This window comes from Pundamilia nyererei, unplaced genomic scaffold (genome assembly GCF_000239375.1).
Source record: "Pundamilia nyererei isolate P.nyererei 1_Seehausen unplaced genomic scaffold, PunNye1.0 scaffold00556, whole genome shotgun sequence".
In the NCBI taxonomy this organism is placed as follows: domain Eukaryota; kingdom Metazoa; phylum Chordata; class Actinopteri; order Cichliformes; family Cichlidae; genus Pundamilia; species Pundamilia nyererei.
In genome coordinates, this window is record NW_005187957.1 from 84,550 (window position 1) to 94,063 (window position 9,514).

Consider the following 9,514-nt stretch of genomic DNA (forward strand, 5'->3'; position numbering starts at 1 on the left):
AAATCCAGAGATTCACAGAATTTACAGAAAATGTAAACGATGTGTGATATATATCGTTGCCGGGACGATAAATGTCTTATATCGGGATATGAGCTTTTGGCCGTATCGCACAGGCCTAATTTCTTTGTTGGTCTGTTACTTGGTTACTTTGGTGTAGTGTTATTAGCAGAGACAGGGAGAACTTTATTAGTTACACAAAGTGTGAAACGTGAAAATACAGTTAAAGGTCTAAACTTTAATCTCGTGCAGTCCAGCAGGCCAGATTGGAGCTTTACAAGGCCCGTTTCTGGCCCCTGGGCCTTATGTTTGACAGCCCTGGTCTGCACAAGATGCAACCTTTTTTTAACCGTATGCCCTTTGTAAATAAGAATATTAGTCTGGATGAAGCCAAGTCAAAACAAAGTTATTATATATTTTTCGGCACAGCCAGCCTGAAGTGTCTTCACAGTCTCCGTTCACGTGGAGACGTTCCTACACGACTGACAAATGTCCTCCGTATTTTGAATAAAGTAACTGTGAGAACTAATCTTTTAAAAAAGCAAATCTGTAATAATAACAAAGGCCAGTTTCCATAATATTGGATTTTATAAGCCTAAACACTCCAGCCTAACAAAAGTCATCGTGTGGGATTTATGTTATTTTGAAAGCATTCATCCATCACAGCCAATAGCTGCAAGCGACACAGACACTAAACAGGAAGTGAGCCACATAAAAATGTAAAAAATGTCAGTCGGGCCTCAAATGTTTCCACGCGCCTCCGCCCGCCTCACTAAGCCGTCACGATGATTTTATTGATGTATTTGTATTATTTTGAAGGCACCTGTCTGTCACAGTCAGCAGAAATGAACAAAGGTGCGTATTAAACAAGCGCTGCTAAAGAGGAAGTGAGATCACATCTCAGAAAACGCCCCCATCAGTGCTTCCAGCTGTGCTCGTGACACGCTAAATTTAAGCTTGCAGCAGAGCGGCGCGCTGATTTATGCAGAACTACAGCACCAAGACGTTTACGTTGTTTGGATGTAGGCAGTAACATCAAAGCCTGAGCTGAGGCCTGTCATATTAAAGGTGGGGGAACACCACCCTCCTGTGTAAATGAGTCCTGCAGCAGTGAAACCAGCACGCTTAGATTTATCGCTCTCTTTCTGCGGCGCTGAGCTCTGACTGAAAACAGAAATACTCAGAAAACAGCAGCATTAATGTTGTATTTGTATGGGCCTACTTTCTGCAGAGGACTGATATGAACATATGGTGGTTGTGGAGGTCTAAGAGGCTTAAGAAGAGGGGAAAAGTGTGAGAAACGTCTGCATTTTTCACCGTGTGTGTCAGGGTTAAGCCTCCTGAGCCTCTCTCCTCCAACGCTGATTACACACCATCACTCACGGCAGATATTACACATGTGCAGGCATGCTTCGAATGTGTGTGTTTGTCGGGGTGTAGCCTGGTCTTCTTCACCTGTCCTCCTTCCTCCACAGAGACACGCAGAGGGAGAAAGAAGCCCTTGTGTTGTATGACCGTCTGTGTTTTTACTTTCCCTGATTGAAGCCGCTGAAAGACCTCCTGTGGGTCGTCTGGCTGAACCTGCTGACTTCCAGTGAAAAATCAGAGCTCATATCAGAGCGCCGCCTTCAGCTGATCTGGTACTGCTGCTCCGTCTGAGGCCTCCGTGAGTTTCTCTGTCTGCCGGAGTCACCGAGCGGTTCTGATGGTTTCAGGGGTTTGTTGAGCTTCCAGTGGTTGTGGACGCGAGTGCACAAGTTCACGCGGTTTTCCAAACGCTTTTTCAAAAGCTTTCAGAGACACCTAGGTGTTTTCAAAAGAGGTCGTAAAAGACGTGATTTTTAAAAAAGACTTTAAGGAGCTCTGGACACGTGGGATGTTTTCAAAGGGGCATTTTAGTAAAATTGAAGAGTTTTTGCATTAAATACAAGTGTGTTGGAGGCATCTGAGTGGCTGAGAGGCTTTGATACACCTTGACTGATGATTTGAAGGCTTCAGGCTGACGTTTAGGAGGTTTTAAGCTTTATAAGGTTGGAAGAAGCTGTTTTACAGGTGGTTTGAAGAGCATTTAAGAGAACTTTGGAGGAATTTCTAGGGAATTTAGGGGCCTTTTTAGAGGTTTTGAAAAACTTATAGGAGGCTGCTGGGACCATTGAGTCTGAAAAGATTCCCAAGTGGCATCAATGCTGTTTGAGGAACTTGTTGATAACCTCGAGGGGTTTTACAGATAACTTTAATGCACTTTCAAAACATTATATTTTATTTTTAAGAAGAAATCAAGGGACCTTTAACACATCTAGGCTTCAAAGAACCATCAGGAGGTTGTTGTGTTCTTACATTACCAGTTTGTTGTGGTCATTTGGGCGACTGTTAAGAGGCTTTTTGAGATCTTTACAAGGTTGTGGGGGTCCATTGGGAGTCTCATGACTTGAAGGTATGTTGAGGACCTTAGGAGGGTCTTTTAAAAGGTTTTAAGCAAACTTTTAAGAGGTTTTAAATAACATTTGCAGCTGTTTTAAGAGGTTTGGAAACACTTCTAGCAGGCTGCTGGGATCTTTAAAACGGTCCAACAAGTCTCGAAAGGTCCCAAGTGACGTCAGTGCTGCTTGAGGACGTTGCTGACAAACTCAAGGAGGGTGTTTGAGGAATGTTTCAAGGGGCACAAGCAAGCATGTCGTTGGAGCATTTGAGGGGAGTGTGGTGACTTGCCTGTAGAGGACTACGTCGAGGTTTTAAAGGAGTGCTCAGTAGGTTTGCTGAAGACCTGCAGTGGGATGAACTTTGGGTGATTTTTAGAGGATGTTTTATTTGCCCAGGACTTGCTGACTGTTGCTGTCTGTGTTTCAGATGTGCTGATGAACACCAAGCTGGCCACATCTGACCTAAGATGGACGAGCTACCCTGCTGATGACTCGCAGGTACACATCAAAGCTAATCTGTTAGCTTATAGCTAACACTCTGCATTGCTTTGAATGAAAAGCTCACCTATGATCCGTCTCTGTCCTCAGTGGGAGGAAGCGAGCTCGAGGGACGATCAGCAAAACACTGTGCGGACCTATGAGATCTGCACCATCACTAGCACTTCTTCCTATTGGCTGAGGACGCGCTGGATCCCTCTGAAGGCGGCGACCACGGTCTACGTGGAGATCTGGTTGGTGGACATCACAGGTCGTTTGATGTTGATTAACGCGGAGAAACGAATATAAGCTCTGAACGTGTCGACGCAGGTTTTCCATGATGGAGTGTTCCAGTCTGAGGCAGCCGTGTAAAGAGACCTTCAACCTGTACTACTACCCGTCAGAGGCTGACGACGCCACGCTCACCAGCCCGGCCTGGATGGAGAACCCTTACATCAAAGTGGCGACAGTCGCCGCCGACCACCTGATGCTGCGTGACGCCAGGGGCCGCCCTAATGTCAAGGTGCTGCGGCTGGAAGGACTGCGTAAGGCGGGGCTTTACCTGGCCTTCCAAAGCCAGAGCGCCTGCATGGCGTTGCTCTCCGTGCGTGTGTTCTACAGGAAGTGCCCGCCCCTGCGCCGCGCCTTCGCCTCTTTTCCTGAAACCGTCCCCCACTCGCTGGTGGAGCAGGTAACCATAGCAACAGTGGAGTCTAGCGTTCTTGTACATAACAAGCTCACCTTTGAGTTTAAAAATAAAAGCACTGTAACTGCAGCTTTTGTGTCTACAAGCTTTTATTTTGACATTCTGCTGCAGGCTCAGGGTGTGTGCGTGGAGAATGCTGTGACGCCGCCTGGCGAGCAGTCACAACCTCCCAGCATGCTTTGTGGTGAAGACGGGGAGTGGGTAGGACAGCCGACGTCCAGCTGCGCCTGTCGTCCTGGATACGAAGCAGGAGAGACCGACGTACGCTGCAGAGGTGAGAGTGCAGTCCATAAAACAAAAGACCTCCTGTTAGTTTTCAAAGTAAAAGCGTCGTCACTGAGATGGAACGAATGAATCCGGCACATTCGAAGGCCCGAGCCGAGACCTCGGGTTCACCGTCACGACTTGAACTCACTAACAGCTCCGACCATCATTTGTTTTACAAAGTAAAAGCTTCTCCTGTGCGCCGCTTCATTATCAGCACTTAAAATTCTTCGTGGTCAGAACTGCGAGTCCGAGTAAACAGAGAGGAGAAGCTGGAGGCGATTAGAGGGCGAGAGAGCGACGTGTTGACAGTGTGAGAGCGAGCAGAGCAGGGGCCCCAAAGTAAAGCAGGATAAAACTCAGCAGTAATCAGATTACTCTCAGTGTTACAGCTTTACTCAGTAAACACTTTAAATCTGAGGGAAATGGAAACATAAGAAAGTGTTTCTCTTTCCCACCATGAGCTCAGATCACAACGTTTGTTTACATATAACCAGATTATAACCAGATTACAGTCGTTGTCTTACGGCGTGTAAGAGGATTCCAGTAAACAAGGATTACTGTTTCTGTAATCAGCACAGGCATCAGAGGAAGCCGTCACTTCCACAATAAGACCGCAATTGTTTGACAATAGACATCACACTGCTGCCAAACCTTACATTTTGTAATGTTTTTATTTATGATTGTTATTAAAGTTATAATGAGAAGAAAACTGATCTTAAGATTAAAAAGAGTCAAAGATTTATAGACAAACAATCTGAAATAAAAAAGCTTTAATTGTTTATATTTTGGTATAACTGTACCTGACTGTCTGACTGTGATACAATATTATTATTATTATTATTATTATTATTAGTAATATTAGTCATACAAATCTTATTAAAGTCAAAATACAGAAGTTAAATCACTTAAATTACAAAAGGTTTTGAAGAAAAAAGTAAAATGGTGTTGATGGAGTTTACAATAAAGTTTGTTTAATATTGTAACAAAAAAATGAAACAGACAAATCTGATGTGTGTGTTAATTGTTTCAGCAAATCAGCAGTTTTATTAAAACTTGCAACATGTTGAAAAATAACTCTGTCAACAGTTACAAATAAATGAATGTCTCAGGTCATCAAGGTGATTACAAACAGCTGTTGTGTTTTTATACGAAATTCAACTGAATTTCTAAAACAATGAAAAGAAGGCCAAAATTGTATTTATTAACAAAATTAGTAGAAAGTGAGTTTTTAAAAGTGTAAACGTAATATTTTTATGAAAAACATCCAAAAAATGAAAGAAACTTCTGTTTTAAAGTTATAACGAGTCAAATGTTAAAGTCCTTTAATTAAGAAACATGTAGATTTAATTTAATGTTATAAAAACATTTGTTGCGTTTGAACTGAATATAATGAAAATAAGATCAAAGATTTTAGAGAAAAAGAGTTGAAAATATGTAGGAAACTTTGACCGAGATTACAGAAAAAAAATGATCATTTCTCTGAGTCTATCCTGAAAGTCAATGTTTAAAACGGTTTGTTAAAAAACAGGCACACTTAGGACACTGTTAACAGTAACTATAGTAACTATTGTTAAGTAAATGACAGGAAGCGGTGTGGGTCACAGTAGAGGAGTGGCTGTGTCAACAAGTGTTCAGCTTCTTACAGTGAGTTTATAATCCACTCTTCACACACAGTCACAAACTGCTGCGCAGTGACTAAAATCACAGTCTGTGCAAACCAAATATGGTTCATGCTGTTATTCATGAAGCTTCACACCAGCTGAAAAACAGAGAAGCACGTGATTATTTGTCATTGAGATTCCTTTATTTACTTTTCAAACGTAGCTGAAAATTCTGTTACTTTTCGTTTTAAAGTTGAAAGTTTTAGGAGATTTCTAAAATAGTTGTGTTACGCGTTGATAAATTGTTGTTAAAGTATTCGGGGAGTCTCGCGCCGTGCCGGCTCCTTCACGCCGCTCAGGCGTCCTTTCAGAATAAGACTGGCGGTGTGGGGGATGGTGGAGGCCTGAAGGAGAAAGTTATTATTGAGCTGTCGGTGAAGTCGTGTGCAGCTGTTTACTTTAATGAGTAAGTGAGAGGGGTTGTGGGTAAACTGCAGGAGCAGCTGCTGCGGTGTTTCTCTGGAGGAAACGCGCTGTAATCGGAGTCCGTCCTGCCTCCGCGCTCGCCGCACGTTTCCGTCCTGTTTCCACGCTTCCTCTCCTCTCCGCCATCGCCGCGGGATGAAAGCAGAGCGAGGTCGACGCGGGCCGCAGACGGCTTGGTTGTCCAAGTTTCCTGTTATTCTGTGTGAGGTCAAAGGTCAGCTGACTGCGAGCGGGAAGCGCTGCAGCGGCGACAGCAGAAGCAGCGACGTCCTCTGCTTGTCTCTGCTTCTGAGGGAGGGGGAGGGGCAAGAGCCAGGCTGAGTGAAGAGGTCAGAGGTTAACTAGCGCTGCTTAAGCAGAGTGTGTGTGTGTGCTTACACTCGTGCTTGGCAGGGGAGGCCAGTGATGACATCATGGCAGCACTTTCCACATCCTGTTGAAGCCAAGGTCACTTCCTGTCTCTTATTGTCTGTGAGGCTGCACTCCTCCCTTCATCCCTTCATCCCTCTGCGGTGTTCCTGATCCCAGCTCTGAGCATTACTCACATTCCAGGCCACAAACCCACAGAGCCAAACCTCTCTGCTTTCACTCTCTGCTCTTTTTAACATAATCATGTGTTCATTCTTTAATATTTCCTATAAATGAACCATTTTTAGTTTCCAACCATTTTTAAACCTCAGTGACAGAAATCGACCTCTACGTCACAAACATGTTTCATTTCTAATAAAAGGCTCCAGATGTTCATAAACATCTGTTTGCTGGAGTGTGCATGAGCAGGAGAGGCGGGTGTGTTTCTTTGGGACTGTTTGATCTCTTTCGGGGACGACCACTGACGGGTTTGAGCTGTTTCTGGACACACTGAGCTGCTTTTACTGCTTCGAGGTTCACTGTCATGTTTGAGTGGAACATTTGCTTTAGTTGGGACTCGCTGGCACGCCTGATACCTTCATTGTTGGTTTTAGTCCCATTGTTCTGAAGCCTCGTCTTTTTAGAGCCTGAGGCCAGGAGGCAGCAGCCTGTGTGAGCTCTGACTAACAATACAACAGCTCAAATCTTCTCTGACTGACTCAAACTGGTTGTGTTCAGACAACAGGTCACATTCAATGTTTTTACGGTTTGTAGAACTAATTATTACTAAAAGATCTTTATAAATGCAACTGCAAAGCAGTGTGACTACATTTTATAGCTTCAAAATAATGTTCGTATAATATTCGCGTTTTGGCTGCTGTCACGTCCAAATAAAATTCTGGAATTTCACACAAAAATGGAGCCCAGCTGTCTTTTAGTCCAATTAACCTCACAGCAGTTTATTATTGGTCAGATAATTGTATTAGAAATGCTCCAAAAGGCTCCAACGGCACAAATACAATCCAGAGGTCCAGTTCAGGCTGCCTGCCATAGAACCCACATCGCTAATAATTTAAACTTTAATCCTTTTTTAAGACCAACCAGTTTAAACAGGTGCGGTACAAAAATAGTAGACCCCCCCATAGATGAAGCAATAAACATCCAGTGCATTTACAAGCAGAATTAAATGAAACCTAATTAAAAAGGACCAATAACAGAGCCCTGTGGAACTCCACCACCTGTGAGAAAACACTCTGATGTCAGCTCTGGTTTCTGTAACGCACATTTATCTGAGCTTTTTACTGCATTCAGAAAACAGTTGTTTGGATGTAAAACGCTTCAGGTCATACCTTCAGAGGCTTATTATACACGTGTAATCATGTTCTTTTTACTTAAACACCCTGCTGTTCTCTGCACTCTATGATTATACCTGGTCTATTGTTGATATAGGCCTGACTCATAAACCACAACACGTCGCTCTGTGTGTAACTGAATCTTGTTATTTTTTTATATCAGGTTGTAAACATGTTGTAGAGTTGAAATTTTAACATGGAAGTCTATGAGCACTGGCACGCTGCTGGAGCCCCTAGTGGACAATAGAGGAAGTGCAGTTTTTGTAGCGCTTCTGGAGATCTGATGTGTGTGCACATGTGGGTTCAGGCTGATGGTGAAGGTGGACAGTCCCATATGTGTGTGCGCTTTTAGAGGTGAATGCTAATTCTAAGCCTTTGTCTCCAGCCTGTCCGTCCGGGCATTTTAAAGCCGAGTCAGGACCTGTTGGCTGCAGCTCCTGTCCAGCCAATAGCAACACAAGAATCCCAGGCTCCGCCTACTGCCCATGTCACTCTGGTTTCTATCGAGCCGACTCGGACCCGCCGCACAGTGCCTGCACACGTAAGTGCTTTTCATTTATTTTTCTTTATTATTGTAATTTCTGACAACACTGAAACCTCTTGTCCTACATTTCCCATCATGCAGCTGGAGAGTGTCTTTCACTAGGACCTCGCCTCTAGTCTCCACAGACTGACGTGATGTAATTTGTTATTAAATAATCTGGAGACCACTTTAAACTCTGTGTAAACTCTGGACCACAAACACACACACACACACACACACACACACACACACACACACACACACACACACACACAGGGCTCTTTGCCAACAAGCCTCCACGCCTCTTTAAGTACCCCGACCCACCCCTTTAACTACATCCCCTCAGGCAACAGCAATTAGGCAAATTAATAGGCTCATTACCTCTTTGTGCTTGTGTCCGTGTGTGTGTAATGTCGAGGTCTTACAGGTAACGACTGCACACACACACACACACAGGTCTCAGGTTACTCTGATGTTTGTGTGGAGGCAGGAAGTTCTTATCTCTCAGCTCCTCCATCAGTCTGCAGACAAAGAAGAAAAACTCATTACGCAGGAATGAAAACAGGCCGCCTGACTCTCAGGTATCAGCCTGCCTGAGAGTTGCTGCTCAGGGAAAAAAGCGTAGATGATGTCGAGCGTCTGACAGGTGATACTCAGCAGGCACTGACCTGTGACCTTTGACCTCCGCAGAGCCTCCCTCGGCTCCTCGCTCCCCGGTGAGTCAGCTCAATGACACCATGGTGACTTTGGAGTGGAGCGAGCCACTGGACCGCGGAGGACGACATGACCTGACCTACAGAGTCCTGTGCTCCACCTGCGGGCCCGCCACTGCCACCAAGGTACGCCACCGCCATCTCTGTCACCATTAGCACCAGTCTGAGCTGTCAGATCTGACCCCACCCCTTTTCTTCTTTCTCTTCTTCAGGTCACTTCCTGCTTCCCATGTGGCGACAGCGTTCTTTATCGGCCGGCACAGAACGGCCTGACCCAGCGGCGTGTCGTCGTCTGGGGGCTCCGCCCACAAACAAAGTACATCTTCACCATCCAGTCGCTAAATGGCGTGTCTGCACTCAGCCACTCAGAGCCAGCCTCCAGCAAGCTCAACATCACCACCAGCAGAGATGGTACAGATACACACTACATTACCCAGAATTCTTTCGTACACACAAACGTAATGATCAGTGAATGATGGTCTGTGTTTCTGTAGTTCCTCCTCCAGTATCTGGTCTGAGGAGGGTGGAGGCCTCAGAGAGCAGTCTGTCTTTAGAGTGGAGCGTCCCAGTGGTGCACAACCAGTACAAGATCCTGGACTACGAGCTGCGCTACAGCCCTGAGGT

General features: G+C 44.9%; 1 protein-coding gene across 1 annotated transcript in view; it reads left to right on the forward strand.

Moving 5' to 3' along the window:
• Positions 1-9,514, forward strand: part of LOC102198148 (ephrin type-B receptor 4-like) — a 33,463-nt gene that overhangs the window by 12,934 nt on the left and 11,015 nt on the right. The window contains exons 2-9 of the mRNA XM_005754386.1: positions 2,845-2,915; positions 3,006-3,148; positions 3,225-3,585; positions 3,712-3,874; positions 8,040-8,195; positions 8,868-9,016; positions 9,103-9,301; positions 9,385-9,512. Coding sequence (XP_005754443.1) covers positions 2,845-2,915; positions 3,006-3,148; positions 3,225-3,585; positions 3,712-3,874; positions 8,040-8,195; positions 8,868-9,016; positions 9,103-9,301; positions 9,385-9,512 — 1,370 coding nt within the window. The remainder of the gene's footprint in view (positions 1-2,844; positions 2,916-3,005; positions 3,149-3,224; positions 3,586-3,711; positions 3,875-8,039; positions 8,196-8,867; positions 9,017-9,102; positions 9,302-9,384; positions 9,513-9,514) is intronic.